General features: G+C 47.9%; 4 protein-coding genes across 4 annotated transcripts; 2 read left to right on the forward strand and 2 right to left on the reverse strand.

Moving 5' to 3' along the window:
• Positions 1–1,366: 1,366 nt before the first annotated feature.
• N7473_002968 (uncharacterized protein) lies at positions 1,367–3,249 on the reverse strand (the record flags this gene model as incomplete). Its single annotated transcript, XM_057148908.1, has 9 exons — positions 1,367–1,651; positions 1,777–1,827; positions 1,855–1,980; positions 2,055–2,117; positions 2,204–2,325; positions 2,385–2,763; positions 2,817–3,024; positions 3,080–3,132; positions 3,196–3,249. The coding sequence occupies 9 exons, from the start codon at positions 3,247–3,249 to the stop codon at positions 1,367–1,369; spliced, it is 1,341 nt and encodes a 446-aa protein (XP_057012562.1).
• Positions 3,250–6,442: 3,193 nt separating this feature from the next.
• N7473_002969 (putative ABC transporter) lies at positions 6,443–11,648 on the forward strand (the record flags this gene model as incomplete). The annotated part of the gene is made up of 16 exons (XM_057148909.1): positions 6,443–6,886; positions 6,946–7,117; positions 7,168–7,393; positions 7,452–8,129; positions 8,186–8,308; positions 8,357–8,455; positions 8,506–8,630; positions 8,687–8,734; positions 8,789–9,446; positions 9,499–9,576; positions 9,630–10,191; positions 10,242–10,493; positions 10,549–10,838; positions 10,889–11,342; positions 11,411–11,455; positions 11,511–11,648. Coding segments are annotated over 16 exons (4,392 nt in total), but the record flags the coding sequence as incomplete, so codon positions are not given.
• A 1,123-nt stretch (positions 11,649–12,771) lies between these two features.
• On the forward strand, positions 12,772–14,528 carry N7473_002970 (uncharacterized protein; the record flags this gene model as incomplete). Its single annotated transcript, XM_057148910.1, has 2 exons — positions 12,772–13,361; positions 13,427–14,528. 2 exons carry the CDS (start codon positions 12,772–12,774, stop codon positions 14,526–14,528), a joined length of 1,692 nt encoding a protein of 563 aa, XP_057012564.1.
• Positions 14,529–14,685: 157 nt separating this feature from the next.
• Positions 14,686–16,721, reverse strand: gmdA (putative general amidase GmdA). The gene is made up of 4 exons (XM_057148911.1): positions 16,384–16,721; positions 15,442–16,323; positions 14,980–15,388; positions 14,686–14,925 (listed from the first exon to the last, which is right to left on the reverse strand). The coding sequence occupies exons 1-4, from the start codon at positions 16,660–16,662 to the stop codon at positions 14,795–14,797; spliced, it is 1,701 nt and encodes a 566-aa protein (XP_057012565.1). The 5' UTR covers positions 16,663–16,721; the 3' UTR covers positions 14,686–14,794.
• Positions 16,722–17,078: the final 357 nt, after the last annotated feature.

Below are 17,078 nucleotides of genomic sequence, written 5' to 3' on the forward strand. Positions count from 1 at the left end.
GTAGCATTGGATAAGATTATCGTCATCCTACTCTTCGATATTCGCCAAGTTGATAACCAGTATCGATTTTTCGCCATACAAGGGCGAGGGGACCCGGTCAGCGGGCACGAAATGTATGTTTTGATTAAGTTGGACCTTTGGTTGTGGGGTTTTTTGTCAGGATAGCTGCCCGGAAGCAAGGACGATCCTTAATCTACGACGGGTTAATTTGGAGTTCTACCGGGTTTTTATACTTGGTGTATCGGACAAACTCAATGGCGACCAAATATCGCTCAGGGCCGACTAATTCCAAGGGAAACCGCTGTGGCGGCCATTGGACTTCAGTGAGAAGATGGATAGTCCCAATTAGGAATAAGGGCTGTTTTAACTTCCTTGTGGAAATCGATACATCTCTCGAAGCTGGTTGCTGGCCGCACTGACTATTCGTCTGGGCTATTGATCTCCATGTTATCACGCTCATTACCATCACTCAAGGAGATCGCCCCAAATGAATTTGACGTATATCTACAGACAGGAGGTCGAAGGCCCGCTCCGACTGGCCAGTCCGCTTCACCATGCGAATCCCTTCTCCCGACAGGTCTAATTTACCTGCATGGGCCATGGTTTGCGTCTTGGATACCTAGAAAAGACCAGAAATTTGACGAATCAAAGTAACATTCCGCGAGGTACCGCGATGGTACTGGGGATGGAGAAATACACAAGTACGAGACAATGCAACCGTGAAGTGACACGTCGAGATGCATGTGTTGCCTGACGGACAAGGCATCCAGCTGCTCAAGATCTTTTTAAACTTAAAAGGATGAGACGTACACTATTACGAACATGAAGGCCAGGAATATGATGGTTAAGGTGGTTCCATTCCGAGGAAAATTCAGTAAAAGGAGCATCAAATACAGTAGGTCTCTTCATGACCGAACAACATTATTTGATTTTCGACTTCACAGATAATGGCCACCAAGGAAGCAAAGGTTACATGGACAGAAATAACAACAAAATATGTCTGTTCAAGCTAGACAAAGTATGTAATTACATAATATTCACAATAACAGGTGCCATAATATGCTGGTGCTACCTTCTAAGGCAATACTTGTTGTTTGGTTTTTTTGCCTTAACACCTCCCTAGCGCGTCTGCTTCTATACTTTCTGTGCCCGATGTCAAGGGCGCAAAACAGTTAGGATGAGGCGTTCCTACTAATCCATTCTATCTTCAATTCGGTTGGCTCTATTACTACTCCCTTGTGATTCAAATGTCTACCCAAGGGCCTCGATTTTCCCCACCTCATTGTACATTCAACCTTATCCTGACCGAAATTCTTAATAGTCGTCTCTACTCGAACAAAGTAGCTTTAGTCTTTTGTTGCTGCTATTAGAGTGAATATAGCCCATGAGGTGAAATTTTCCAATATGGTGGTTGAACCTCAGACCCTCCCAGATTCTTGTTAAGGCCATAGATTCTTAAACAGCTCTTTTCTTCTTCATCCTTCGCTAGCCCGATGAAGATCTCTTTGAACTTGCGTTCGTTCGCCAAGGCCACTTCGTAGTCTTCAGGTGCAACTATCCCATCTACAGGGAGTACACTTTGCTCCCGAAACATCAACAACATTTGCCCAACTCCGTTGATGTTTTCCTCTTCCTTGGAATGAAGCTCGGTCTCTCCTCACTGCTGAAGGCTATCTGGCAAGGGGTTTCTGGGAAATGCTCCGCCTAGCGAGCTGCACTGTTTATGAGAGCATCGCGAAGAAAGAAAAGGTCACGGTTTTCCTATACTCCACTCACAATCCAAGCAGGTGTCCGAAGGATAGGAATTGCCGGTTGTTGGAGCACAGCCTAATAACGAGGAGCTCGTTTATACACCTGCGCCTCGTAGTATTTGTGTATGGTTTCGCTTTCTAGATCGTCGTCAATATTTTTCTGCTCGTCTTCACTCAGGCTCTTAAATCCGCCGGTCGTTCGGTAATGACCTAGCCCTCGCGAATAGGTCTAGGGTGTCTACACATTTTGGGAACGCTAGCTTGGTAGAACAAGGGAGCGATATATACTGACTGCTAGTCCACGATACGGGTGATCAGAGAAGTATCTGGATCCACGAAGATATTATTTAGGCGAAGGTCCGGATGCTAGAGGACGTTGGCAGAGGATGGTTTATCGCTTGTCTGGGGGATAAGGTAGGAGACATCGATATATCTCTCTAAATAGGAAGAACCATCTTCAGGAAGCTCTCTGTTCTGGTTCGGCTGGTAAAGTTCATTCGAGGAACAGTATGTGCCTTGATCCACGCCATTTCATTCTGGCCGATTGCGCGAGTGTATTCAGGCGCGTCTTTCCCTGCGCATGGGGAAGTATGAGAAACAAGGAAATGGAAATTCGATACGTCAAATACTTACAAGGGCCACGATCCAGCTTCATGCTCATGCTAGTTCCACTCCACAGCTCGTTCGTGGTCAACGGCCTAACAGAAAATCGATCACAATCAACATTGTGCGCATGGATGTCTTCGGCTTCTCCGACAAGTGATCGCAAGTCTTCCTTGAAGTAAATGCAACCCTGCTTGTCAAAGCCAACGTTGGCCAGTTCGTTCTCCATATCAACCACTTGATTGATTAGTCGTAGTTTCAGCTCCCGAGGCCATTTATTCCAGAGCGAGCCAAGTCGTAGACCAGGGGTCTTTTCCTCAATGATATACTCGGCCTTGACTGAATTGTTTGTTGCATCAGAAGACCAAGACAAGACCCGAGGACTAGGAATATCGAAGACATCACGAAGCTATGAATATCAGTGAGTGAAATGACAACAGCTAACGACATGGAATATCTTACCAGTTCACGAGTGGCGACCTCCGAGGCAACGGAGAAATGCGCAGGTCCGGCGTTGGGGTTTGGGAGTTTCGCGAAGACTTCGGACCCGTTGTCCATTTTCAAGATGAAGGCTTTATTGTGCAGGCCTTCCACACATTTGGTAATTCTAGTGCCTTGAGCGGGGTTAGCAAGCATATAGCGTTTTGCAAGTTCATTTTCTTCGTTGAATCTATATTCACGCGTGAATGAGCCGATGTACTGAGCTGACGAGCTGAGATGCTTACAGCCATCCGATGTCGGGTGTATCGATACAAGTCCTCTTCTGGGATTCTTTTTTCTATGAAACTAGAATTAAACTTAGCGCGCCCTGATTTATGTAATGGTGCTTGGAAAAACTCACCTGTGCCGTTGCATCTTTCCAGGTAAATCTCGGGGGCTTGGGGATGACGCGCATGTTGGCGGAGATATGAGAAGAATCTCGTATTCTGAGAAAGGTAGGGAGCATGAGATTTAGCGACTCATTACAGCGTACCGAGTCCCCCAAATTTGTTGACTAGTCTGACCATAGCCGTCGAGGGTGACAGGTGTCGTCGGCAGGGTGATCAGTCGGCCTCAAGAGGATGTGTTCGCGGGGGAACAGATGTCCGCCACCCTGAGGCCAATCATGGATGAATATTTCGTTTGTAAATAGGAGAAAGAACGAAGATCATGTGCCAGATTAAACCCCATAGATCGTTCAGAGACACGGTGTTGCGTTGAGCGTATGGCAAGCAAACCACAGTAATTTATTGTACAAAACAGAAAGGAAAATGGGTGCCTTAGTAAACCTATGCGGTAAGTTATTGCTCTTTGCCTCGACATTATCTTCTGCCTGCTCCTGTTTGACACTGCATCAAAAGGAATCATATTTACGGCTCTTATCTCCTCGACTTACTTGGTTTTTTTTTTCTCTATTTCAATCAACCAACCACTGTACCACACAACAATTTGAGACGCCCACTTTTCCTACACGTGAGAGATAGATAACTATGGGGACTTCTGACAGTGAGGAACCCAAATCACCCCAGGAATCTCTAGATTATAGTGCCAGGCAGAGCTTGAATGGTTGAGACTTATATGGCCTAACCCATCTAGAGGTGGCAGTTAGGCATGTCGGTTACCACTACTTCAAGGCGAAAGGGAGGCTTCCCCCCGAGCTCGCGTTGAAGTACTTCTAGATCAACTGGCCTGGGCCAGTAAATATTCACATTGAAGTTTGAAACCTGTTGCACGGCCATTAGGGGTTGTAAAAGCCAGGCCAACCCGTCGATATCGGGGTCCCAGGACGCCCAGAGCTTGTCTCTAGTCAAAGAGATTTCGAGATTTTGAAGACCCTGCATTTTTGAAAGAACATCACATGCCCCTTTCCAATACCACAGCACATCCGTAGGCCATTTCAAACTACCGTTTTTGGTGTTAAACGATAGATGGATTGCCTGGGTATCGAGATGGAGAGAAGAGATGGAATTCAAACGATGTGGCACGATCACCTGTTCCATAGCCATTACTGCTTTCGTTGATCTGAAATTTAGGGTATTTCCTGTGTAGAGCAGGTCTACAGATTCAGAATACCTAGATGACTGTCAGAGAGTAGAAGTAACAGCATGAAGTAAAGGCGAAGTGGCTCACATTTTCCTACAAGATTGTAGAAGCCCAAAAATCCCGCTTGAACGAGAAAGAATAGGATCGGAATATTTGATGGAGCGACCGCTCCTATCGAGCGGTCCCCAGCAGCTGTGCTGCCACCCCCGGTGAGAAGAATCCGATTCACTACACGGGATGCCACACAGCCGGTAGCCCGTTATAGCCACGTGAAGATCAACTCCATCAGAAGGCACAATTACCTGATGGTATATAATTTCCCGCAGTTCGAGGGCTAGTCGGAAGAATGGGGATTGCGATTGGTCAAATGTCTTCTGGCGCAAACCCTTACGGTACCAGGGCGAGGACGATTCAGGTAATGGAAGTGTCAACGCACGTTTGCGATCACGGGGTAAAGGTCGGATGGGTTTTTTCTTTTTAAGTTTTCGATATGCAATGGACGGGCCGTCAATGATATAAAAGGCGCCCATGACAGGGTAATAGACGATGAGGCCGAGTATAACGAGCCATCCAGGCATTGGGATACGCGAAGTCATCTTGGTGAGAGTGTCTTCGATGATCGACTCTTCGCCGATTTAAATTGACATTGAGGGTGTCAAAAGCAAAGAAAGAATTTCATCTCCGCGCATAAATGCATGGGGGCCAAGGCTAACCCCGGGGCGGAATTGAGAAGTCAACAGGAGTCTGACAGACAACAAGATGATCATTTGTGGCCCCGCTTGAATCAGGCTCAATCAGTCACATGATGTCTTTCAAGGAAGCCTCAATTGAAGACTGGAAACCCTAATAGCATAGCCGCCAGTGCTTTAATTCTCTCATTGTGCCTTGCGTAGAGTTGCCCACGCAGGCTGTCTGAATGTCATCTTGAGTTTCAAGCATCCCGCCCACCATTTCTCCCCATATTTGACGAAACTCCAGGCCCTCTGCAGTGAAGCATCCGAGAGGTGGAGGAGAGAAGTTGCCAGAGTGACTAATTTGGTCATTTTGCACGGGACATTTCAGCCTATGTAGACCGTTGTATCTTTAATACTGGATTCTACAAGAGCGAGCATCCTCGCCGCGTACATACAAAACTGATAATTTACACACGAATCATTTGGGATTTAGCGCATCATGTGATTAGGATTTGAAAGACCATCTATGTACACATGCGTTGTTAACATGGAAGGCAATAACGGGCGCCACTGTAAGCTAAAAAGCATTCTACTTTTCCTCAGAGTGACCGAGAAAATTTAGCTTGCCGAAATAAAAACCAATCATTGATAACAGAAAATTTTACCGAAGTAGCTCTTGCTCAAAACTTGTTGTGGCACAGCATCTCAAGGTAACTGTAACCATACATATAAGAGCGAGAGAGTTCTTGGCAATTGACTCAAGGTTGAGTAGGCACTTCCGCCCCTTTTTAAATATAATCATCCGTACAAAAATAATCGTATAAACCCATATCAACAATTATTCATTTCTCCTCCCCGGCTAAGTTCGACCCAAACATTGATGAGATCGATGACTTCATGATCGATCACTTCCGCTATCCGGGAATCATGCATCCGGAGAACAATTTGTATGGTGGCACTGCCCAGATCGGGATATGCAGCTCACATAATCAGAAAATTCATGTAGTGCTTGTCATCTCACTGGGATTTGAGCTCGTTTTCGCGATCAAAGTAATATTAGTCAGGCTGTCGTAGGTCCTCGGGAAACTGAACCTCCGAGACCGAGTACAATGCTGGTCGTTTTGATATTGTGATATTTGACGTAATCGCTACGAATCCTGAACATCGACTTTCCTTCCATTTGAATATCTATCAAGCGTAATTACTTCCGGCTCAGGACAACTGTGCATCTGTCTGGTTACGCCTTGTGTGACTCTCTGCTACACACCAAGCTGTAGGACTTGAATCATCTATCTCCTCCATAATATGGGTGATAGTATGGATCCAAATCAGTCCATCGAGAGCGAAATGACGCCAGAAAATCATCAAAATAATGCTAATCCATCATCAGAATGCACAATCGCAAAAACCAGTCCGTTATCGCGATCCGACAACCCAGATATTGATGGCTCAATACAAAGTACAGCGTCGAGTGAACCTGAAATGTTCTCTGAGGGTGAGAGCCTAAATAACGGTGCGCTTGCTAAGACTTTGTCTAGTCGACGGAGCCATGCTTCCGGCCATGAGGGTGCAGAATGGGCACAGATCGAGCGATTGATTTCGCGCATGTTTGGGCATGAGCGAAAGGCCAATTCCGAAGAAGAGCAGACCAGACACGTTGGCGTTATTTGGAAAAATCTCACAGTAAAAGGCCTAGGGCTTGGAGCAGCTCTTCAACCAACCAATGGAGATATATTTTTTGGTTTGCCGAGGCGCATAAACGGGCTTTTGACTCGTGGAAGGAAGGGTGCTGGAGCTGGGAAGCCAGAGATACGGACCATCTTGGATGATTTCACGGTATGTAACACGTCTTCAAGCTGAGCCTAGATGTATGTTGGGTCTGACATTCAACCAAGGGATGCGTGCATCCAGGGGAGATGCTGCTGGTTTTAGGGCGCCCTGGGTCAGGATGCTCAACATTTTTGAAAGCAATCGGGAATCAAACCTATGGTTATGAGAGTGTCGAAGGGGATGTTCGATACGGGGGAACTGACTCCACCACCATGAAGAAGAAGTATCGTTCAGAAGGTATTTCACGGTCCTTGAGTATTCGTTATGAGACATACTAAACCATACAGTATTATACAATCCCGAGGATGATCTTCACTATGCCACGTTGACTGTCAGAGATACCTTGCTATTTGCACTCAAAACTCGAACCCCAGACAAACCATCACGTATTCCAGGAGAAACTCGAAAGGATTATCAACAGACCTTTCTCTCGGCAATCGCTAAGCTCTTCTGGATCGAACATGCCCTTGGAACCCGGGTTGGGAATGAATTGATTCGCGGGATTTCGGGAGGGTAAGTGAATCTAAAAGGAAATCCGTGTCAATATCATGCTTAAACCATCAAATGCTAGAGAGAAAAAGCGAGTTTCCATCGGTGAAGCAATGGTAACAAAAGCCAGCACCCAATGCTGGGATAACTCGACGAGGGGCCTTGATGCAAGTACTGCGCTCGAGTACGTCCAGAGCTTGAGAAGTCTCACCAATACAGCACATGTTTCGACATTAGTAGCTCTCTATCAGGCTTCAGAGAATCTCTTCAATCTTTTCGATAAGGTCATTCTGATTGAAGGTGGGAAGTGCGCATTCTTCGGTCGTACCGAAGAGGCGAAGGCATATTTTGAAAATCTAGGATTTGAATGTCCTCCACGATGGACAACACCTGATTTCCTGACCTCTGTCAGTGATCCTAATGCAAGAAGAGTCAAGCCTGGATGGGAAGATCGGATCCCACGAACTGCTGATGAGTTCCAAGCTACGTATCGGCAAAGCGATGTTTTCAAAGTGACGCTTACCGACATTGAAAGCTTTGAGGACGAGATTGAAGCTCAGAAGCATGAGAGAGAGGCTGCCAGAAGCAAAGAGACCAAGAAGAACTATACTGTTCCATTTTGGAAGCAGGTTACGATTCTCACACATCGCCAATTTCTTGTCATGTTTGGTGATAGGGCTGCTCTAGCTGGCAAATGGGGTGTCCTCGTCTTTCAGGCTCTCATTGTAGGAAGCCTGTTTTACAATCTTCCTAACACCAGGTTCGTTTTTTTCCGAATTCCCTAACTCAATTTGCTTAAATAACAAACCTATACAGCTCGGGAGTCTTTACACGAGGGGGTGTGATGTTCTTTATCCTTCTATTCAATGCTCTACTTGCACTGGCTGAACTCACTGCCGCGTTCGAGAGTCGGCCCATATTGATGAAACACAAGAGCTTGTAAGTAAATGCTTTGGCCATACAAGTGACGCTTCTAACCTTGTATAGTTCTTTCTATCGACCCGCCGCATACGCCCTCGCACAAGTTGTCGTGGATGTCCCATTGGTGTTTATCCAAGTGGTTCTTTTTGATGTCATTGTTTACTTGTACGCTCTCCGTCAAGAGTTATTTTAGCCAAGCTAATAGCTCTCCCCAGCATGTCGAATCTCGCACGAACAGCTTCCCAGTTTTTTATCAACCTTTTAATCATCTTCACTCTCACCATGACCATGTACTCCTTCTTCCGCTCACTGGGAGCGCTGTGTGCATCATTGGATGTTGGTCAGTAAGACTTTATCCTAGTAAATTTGCAGATCCCTTTACTAAATTAATTCCAGCTACTCGGCTCACTGGAGTTGCCATTCAAGCCCTCATTGTTTACACTGGTGAGCGAGGCCAATTTGCTTCCAAGAGGACTCCCATTAACTGTTACATCCCAGGCTACCTGATTCCACCATGGAAGATGCGCCCGTGGCTAAAATGGCTAATCTGGATAAACCCAGTCCAATACGCATTCGAAGCGTTGATGGCAAATGAATTTCACAATCTTGGGATAAAGTGTGAGCCGCCGTACATTGTCCCTGACGGTCCCAACGCATCTTCTTCACATCAAAGTTGCGCAATCCAGGGGAGCCGTCCAGACAATCTAGTTGTGCAAGGTTCCGACTACATCAAGGCTGCATTTACCTATTCTCGATCTCATCTGTGGCGAAATTTTGGAATACTCATAGCCTGGTTTCTTTTCTTCGTGTTTCTAACCATGCTCGGGATGGAGATTCAGAAGCCCAATGCAGGCGGGAGCTCTGTCACGTTGTTTAAAAGAGGAGAGGCACCGAAAGCAGTCGAAGACGCAATTGAGGGCAACAGACCACCAACAGATATGGAGTCAGCTGAGAAAGATGGACGATCTTCAGGCATGCAAGATGATGAGGCCGATCGGAAGGTCGAGGATATTGCGAAGAACACATCGATATTCACGTGGCAGAACGTGAATTACACAATTCCGTACAAAGGTGGACAGCGAAAGTTGTTACAGAATGTCAATGGATATGTGAAGCCCGGACGACTGACGGCATTAATGGGTGCATCGGGTGCAGGGTACAGTCGAGCCTCCCGACAGTTCAACATTCATTGACTAAATGATTCTCAGGAAAACTACCCTTCTCAATGCGCTAGCTCAGCGAATTAACTTTGGCGTTGTTGCCGGAAGTTTTCTAGTTGACGGAAAGTGAGTAGTGAGCCTTCATTTGGTGCCTAGTCGCAGACTAATTGGGTTTGAAGACCACTTCCTAGAAGCTTCCAACGAGCAACTGGATTCGCAGAGCAGATGGACATACATGAGCCCACAGCCACGGTGCGCGAATCTCTACGGTTTTCTGCTCTCTTGCGACAACCAAAAGAGGTCCCATTGCAGGAGAAGTATGACTACTGCGAGAAAATCATTGATCTTCTTGAGATGCGTTCAATTGCTGGAGCCACCGTCGGATCTGCCGGTTCGGGTTTGAATCAGGAACAGCGTAAGCGTCTTACTATTGCGGTTGAGCTTGCCAGCAAACCAGAACTCTTGCTCTTCTTGGATGAACCCACGTCTGGTCTTGATTCACTAGCCGCATTCAATATCGTCCGCTTCCTCCGGCGACTAGCGGATGCTGGTCAAGCAGTTCTCTGTACTATACATCAGCCATCGGCTGTGCTGTTTGAGCAATTCGACGAACTGCTTCTGCTCCAGAGCGGTGGAAGAGTTGTTTACAACGGTGCCCTGGGTTCGGATTCCAAAACGCTGATTGAGTATTTCGAGCGCAATGGGGGGAAGAAATGCCCCCCAAAAGCCAACCCAGCAGAGGTCAGTGAGTCAATTCGTGAAAATTGTGCTTGTTCTTACATAAAATATAGTACGTTCTTGAAGTTATCGGCGCTGGAAATCCTGATTACGAAGGACAAGACTGGAGTGATGTGTGGGAAAACTCCTCTGAATCCAAGCAGCTTTCCGAAGATTTGGAGAATATCATCAGTTCACGCCGTGACCAGCGGCAAGATGGGGTCACCAAAGATGATCGCGAGTTTGCTATGCCGCTATACGTTCAGATAGTTGCAGTGACAAAGCGAGCCTTCGTCGCTTATTGGAGGCTGCCCGATTATGTCCTCGTGAGTTGTTATTGTCTCCAAGCTATCAAGCTATACTGACAGTCGGATTACGCAGGGCAAAATGATGCTGCACATCTTCACCGGGCTATTCAACACCTTTACATTCTGGCATCTGGGTAACAGCTATATTGACATGCAGTCAAGACTCTTCTCCATCTTCATGACCTTGACCATCTCCCCACCTCTAATTCAGCAGCTACAGCCACGCTACTTGCATTTCCGTGGGATCTACGAGTCACGCGAGTCGAATTCCAAGATTTATTCTTGGGTCGCATTCGTAATTAGCACCATTCTCCCAGAACTACCGTATTCCATCGTCGCCGGATCCATATACTTCAACTGCTGGTATGCAATATTTGAGCCCCATATTGAACATAGGTACTTACAGTATGCAGGTACTGGGGCGTTTGGTTCCCCAGGGATTCCTTCAGTACAGGCTACACCTGGATGATGCTTATGCTATTCGAATGCTTCTATGTTGGCTTCGGGCAATTCATCGCGGCCTTTTCGCCAAATGAGCTGTTCGCATCATTACTGGTTCCCTCATTCTTCACGTTCGTCGTTTCCTTCTGTGGTGTCGTTGTGCCTTATGTTGCTTTGCCACACTTCTGGCAGTCGTGGATGTACTGGCTCACACCGTTCCACTACCTGCTTGAAGGTCTGTTGGGCGTGGTCACACATAATGTACCTGTTCGCTGCGTTGAGCGTGAAGAGGCATTTTTCAGTCCTCCACCTGGCTTGACATGCCAAGAATATGCAGGTTCGTATGCGCAAAAATCGGGTGGTCGTCTCCGTGATGCTGGAAATGGGTTATGTGCATTTTGTCAATACTCGACGGGCAATCAATTTGTGAGTTGCTCTACTCGGTGTCCTAATATATACATGGAGTGTGGACTGACCATGATACAATTCGGCAGGCTGCCGGTTTCAACGTCTTCTATTCTAATAAGTGGAGAGATTATGTGAGTCTTTTTTACCTTTACCTCTCTCTTACACCATCTGAATATTCATGAGTAGGGGATATTATGGGCTTTCGTCATCTTCAATTTCATGCTTCTCTTCGTCTTTTCTTGGTTATACCTTCATGGAGTTCGAGGTCTTAAGCGTTGGCTTAGTGAGCGCAAGACCAAAAAGGTCAAGAATGCTGCGCATTGAACTATATTGGATGGGCGGCCTTGGAGACGTAAGGTTATGGCCTATGGTGCAGTAGGCAATTCTTTATTTAAAGGGTTTTCGTTGCGCGATCCTAGGTAGCTCGACCTGGTAGGGGAATGGAGTGGACCGTATCTAGAGCATCCCAATATCTGGATACTGTCTCAAAACCATGGCGAGATCCTCTACACTTCTCGATTCGCTCAAGGGTAGCAGGCGGGTACAAATTCATGTAGGGATAACTGCACCTTAAGAATAACTTCTTTTCACTCAATTCTTTCCTTTTTTTTAGAAAATATAGAGTAATCAATTAGTCAAAAGCCCGACTTGGGAGAGAAATGGTCTAACCCTAACTTGGTGGAACGCCCGTGCACAAGCTTCCTATTACTGGACAGGTCTTGCTAATTTTCCTAAAATTGCTTTTACAAATGATTTCGATATCAAAAGCTCCTGGTTTTTCCTTTAAATTGTGATTTGAAATATGGCTTTGGTGGACCACTGTAGTTCCATCCTCATGAACACGCGGCTTTAGTCCCAATCTATCTGGACCCGGAGGTAGTGACCTTTCCGACTTAACTCGCCGTATATCTCACAATCTCTTCCAATTGTATCTAAATGTAAACATTGCTTTTCTTTGCCTATCCTAAACTTTCCAAATTGCAATTCCATATTCTTCTCGGCTGGAAAACCTAAGGGTGGTGGGCCCCAGTTAGGTTACATCAGGGCTGACTGAGTATTACATGGATGAAGTGCAACTGCATAGAGCCACCGAGGAAGAAAAACCTCAGTAGCATAGTTTAGCTCACATAACAGACTCAACATTTTAAAGTCAATTTCATTGATCTAAACCTGAGCACCTGGCTGAATTTTAATCTCCTTATGTAAACAAGCCCTCGGCCCTCGTGAGCGGGTCCGCATCAAGTCTGCGCGCCAAAGCTTGGCGCTGGGGTGCCTCCTTGGAACTTCGCTTCACCTCCGCCCCCAATTCTTCCCTCCCCAATTTGTCGCGCGTGTGAGGTGTACTCCCTGTGTGATGAGTGCATGAGACGTGAGCACTTGCATCCATTCCACCTTCGCGTGAATTCTTTCCTGCTCCACCCTTTCCGCCTCCCCCGAGCTGTCCATCATGACGGAATCAGTCCCCAGAGACACACCTGAGCAGTCGCAAGCCGACGACCAACATGACCAGGAGTCAGCCTCCAAATCAGCAATCAACCCGGCTCTCAAAGATCGGAGATGTCAATACTGCGGGCAGGCATTTACATCATCGTCACTGGGACGTCATCTGGACCAGTTCCTGTTCAAAAAGAAGCCGGATGGGATTCACGATGTGGAGGAGATTCGGCGCATCCGAAGTGGAATCACTCGTCGACAGGCTCGCACAAGCTCTGGCAAGCGCGATGGCAGCCCAGACCAGGCGGAAAGAAAGGGCCCGCCTGGAACCAATGCAGCTGGAAGTTCGGCTTCCAAATCACGCGACGCTCCAGTGCGCATGATGTTTAACACTCCCACCTGGCACGCAACAGGCGTGATCAACGATATACCCAACCCGAGTCGTACTGCAGATGGGCCTCGAATCGCGCCTGCTCAATCACGAGCGGGATCATTGCAGTTGCCGGATTTCGCGTCCCGAGGAGCCACCGCGAATAATCCAGATACCATGAAAGCACTGGAGCTGGCATTGCGCGAGGTGCTAGATAACATCAAGGCAGCAACGTATGTCCCGTTTCGACTCCTTTCCTTCGGCTCCTGTCCCATCAAAGCTGACAATGCGATTATAGTTCCCGAGTTCGACCACGCCTTTCACCATTCGACTTCGAGATCCAGGCCCAGACTTTCCCCTCCCTCTGTCTACAGCTCCTCCCTCCTCCACCGAGTTTGTTCGCCTCTCATCCTTTCTCATCCCCGACCTCATTCCCACTCCAACCGCCAGGCAGGGAACACCTCGACGTTGTTCGCCAGGCGCTGCGTTCCAAAGTCGCACAATGGCGATCCGATCAACTCCTCTCCAAAGACTCGGCAGTGCGCCCAGGGAATGTTGGGGCCACTCTTGACAATTCCATGATTTATCGGACAGCACATCAACACGAGGAAATGTCTATTCGGCACTTGGAACTAGCCTTCAATCATTGGAACACACTCCCCCATGAAACCCGCCGCGAAGCGTGGCAGCTTGAGATCACGCGCGCGTTCGCCCGCGAGCTTGAGAAGCGCAAGTCTGTGGACGAGCAACTTGCCCGGGTGCAACAGGAAGCGAATCAGCTTCGCGCGCAGGTCGAACGATTGGGCTCGTGCCAATGGCCACGCGAATTCGCTCTTTTCCCACCAGACACGCTTCCAATATCCCGAGATGTGGCACGCGAATTGGATGAGAAGGGAAGCCAGATCAGTCCTGAATCCTCAAGGTGGGACTTTGATAGTGTAGTCTCCAAATGGAAGCGTGTTGTGATGCATGATAAGAGTATGGGACGCAGTGGAGTGGGCCATAGTTCGACCGCGCACCCTTTGGACTCGGATAATCCTCACCACGATGTTCGTCCCCCGCGACCAGGTGAGGATACATCGACTCACCCGAATCGCTTGCGACCTTTGCAAAACACTGCTGCAATGAGCCCAGATCCTGCCAACGCATCTACCCCGGCATCGTCGACCAACTATGCCTCACCTTATTCCCATGCTGATCCTCGCAGCCCACCGAGTGCTAGCGCTCCTGGTCCACAGGCTAAGCGTCCACGATTGATGAATGGATCCGAGGGTCTCTCAACTGCCGAGCCGGCGACAACCAGACCCCCTGGCCCTGGGTCGTGGCCTTCATCTACTCCCCTCTTATCTAATTTGGCTGCTCCGTCAGGGCAGACACCTCCATCCGCGTCTCGCGGATGATCATACTACTATGTCCACTGAAAGCGTTGGGTCGAATTACCAATGAGCAAAAAGTCTCGCCACCCCTTACGGGGCTGTTCGTTACATATAATATACCCAATGAACATACAATCATACACGCAGACGCATGATTCCCACTAAATTGTTCACAGCTAAAGTTGAGAATTGGTTCACCGTAATGTGATGAACGAAAGTCCATCCAATCAGCTAAGATTTCCGTGCTATGGTCATCCAGAAAGAGCTCAAGTTCAATTCCTCTTAATCACCTACTTTGCTTGAACAGTCTTGGAGATCTCGTCGCCGAGATACTCAGCAAGAGTAAGCATCTTCTCTTCCTGCAGTCTCCGCCCAACCAACTGAACTCCCACCGGAGCGCCGTGGTATGTATCAGCATCATCTGTACTCCACGTTAGCTAAATACCCTAACAAGCAATCACAAATCATAACTTACACTTCCACTCAATATGCTCCGCCGACTCAGCGACAGATGCATCCGCTGGATGCACATCGACATTTTTATCCGCGAATGTAACTGGCACTGCCACGCTGGTATAATCCAAAACATTGACGAAAGAGGTATATCCCACATAATGGTACTCATTGGGGATGACCGCCGCATGGGGTGCCAGTGGACAAAAGAGTCCATCAACGGGACGCCCGGTACCTGTCAGTCCTGCAGTGCTGTTCCAGTAGTCCATGTATTGCTTCTGATACTCGCGTTTAGCGATATTCAGTGCGGCGAGCTCGGTCATGGATATCGAGACGCCGTCGTTGATTATAATCTGGGCTGCTTTAGATTCACCGGATAGACCGAAATGGTGGCTTACATCGGCGCCGCCGTCCATGTTGAATGCTTGGTGCTGGTTTGGATTAGTGAGGGATTTATTGTTCGGAATGAAGAGGCATGACTTACACCCAACGTGCCGGCGATGGCATGAGATGGCGGACTCCAGTGAATAACTTTATGGCCGAGTCGTTTCAATGTCTGCTCGACGATTCTCAATCCACGAGCAATAGGCGGATGGACGCGCGCTATACCATCCCAGTGCATGATACCAAAGGCCAGAGTTGACTTTCCGGCCTTTGCCTGCTCGATCCAAGAACGAATTTCTTCAACAACCGCATCTCGCCACGGTAGCTCGAGTACAAGCGGATCATGATACCAGGGCTGCTGGCTAAGCACACTCTTAAACAACAACGTCAAAGACCGCGCCGTAGGCGCAAGCGGTCCAACTACAGATAAAATAGTACTCTGCCCGTCCATCGAATTAGCAGCGCCCTGATAAGGCATTCTTCCCGATGACGGACGAAGCCCATAAAGATAATTAAACCCCGCAGGAATCCGAACACTCCCACCAATATCAGTACCAAAACCAGCAGGTGAACCGCGTAAAGCGATCAACGCGCCCTCGCCACCGGAACTGCCGCCGCAGGATAAGAGGCGGTTCTTCGGATTCCATGTATAACCGATGATATTGTTGATTGTCTCGCCGGACATGAGGGTAGCTGGAACGCTGGTCTTGCAATAGAGGACTGCGCCGAGATTGCGCAGTTCTCGTACGAGTTCGCTTTCTTCTGTGCGGAAGCGTGGGTCGTCCTTTTTGCCTTGGAAGGTACCGATCCAACCGACGTAGCCCATGGTCGTTTCGACGCCTTTGACGTGGAATTGATCTTTTAGACTAACGGGGAGACCGTGTAATGGGCCGATGGGACGCCTGTGCTCTGCAAAGTAGGCGTCTAGTTTCTTTGCGTTTTCGATGGCTGCGTCGAAGAATATCTCGTGTAGGCAACTGACCTGGACGAGCATTAATTAGTTACAATCAAGATCAGTGCTATATACTGAGAAGTGACATACTAATTGATGCGCCAACGCAGCACGATGACAAAAGGCCTCCGTAACTTCGACGGCAGACCAGCGACCCGTAGTCGTTTGCGCTGCAATGTCAACGGCATCAGATTCGGTAATTTCAATCTCACGCTCGCTGAGATATTGCTGGATATAGCTTTCGGTTACATCGCGTAGCTCCGTGGGAGGAGGAACGGGGTCTGCCAGTCGCCATTTGGCGGGGATGGCGTCGAGGATAGATTGGCGTTTGGCTTCGCCTTGGACACGCCAGGGAGATTCAGTAGCCATTGTTTATTGTAGATTGAAATTTATTCGAGATCAGTGTAGTCAGTCAGTTACAGTCTTAGCCTTGGATGCTGTGGAGAGCTATGTTATTTATGCGGGTTTGCTTCACAGTAGTTATTCTCTCTCATCGCGTGGGCGGGGAAGTTGGGGTTGGGGTCATTTGGAGACGGTTTGACGCGGAGCAGACAGGATAAGCAACGAGGGCTAATAACCTCGGAATCATCAGGAATTGATATGCCAAGAATCAGCCTCGTATTTACGTCGCTTACTGACATATTTATGTTGTGTATTTGAGAAGAGGTGTGTTGTACAGAGTACGTGGTGGAGAACATTAGCGGAACATGAAATTCCGCGATGTGCTGCTATCAACGGCCTATCAAAAAAGACTCGACAATCGACTCCAAGACCATCCGATGGGG

The sequence above is a fragment of the Penicillium subrubescens genome (genome assembly GCF_028828155.1).
Source record: "Penicillium subrubescens strain IBT 31985 chromosome Unknown utg000002l_segment0_segment0, whole genome shotgun sequence".
Taxonomy (NCBI): domain Eukaryota; kingdom Fungi; phylum Ascomycota; class Eurotiomycetes; order Eurotiales; family Aspergillaceae; genus Penicillium; species Penicillium subrubescens.

What these genes read in the sequence shown, in the direction of transcription:
- gmdA (XM_057148911.1), bottom strand. Translation starts at nt 16,662, where the DNA reads ATGGCTACTGAATCTCCCTGGCGTGTCCAAGGCGAAGCCAAACGCCAA. An exon ending in CCATCGCCGGCACGTTGGGT is followed by an intron (nt 15,389 to 15,441) that starts GTAAGTCATGCC and finishes AATCCAAACCAG; the next exon opens with CACCAAGCATTCAACATGGA. An exon ending in GGAGCATATTGAGTGGAAGT is followed by an intron (nt 14,926 to 14,979) that starts GTAAGTTATGAT and finishes CGTGGAGTACAG; the next exon opens with ATGATGCTGATACATACCAC.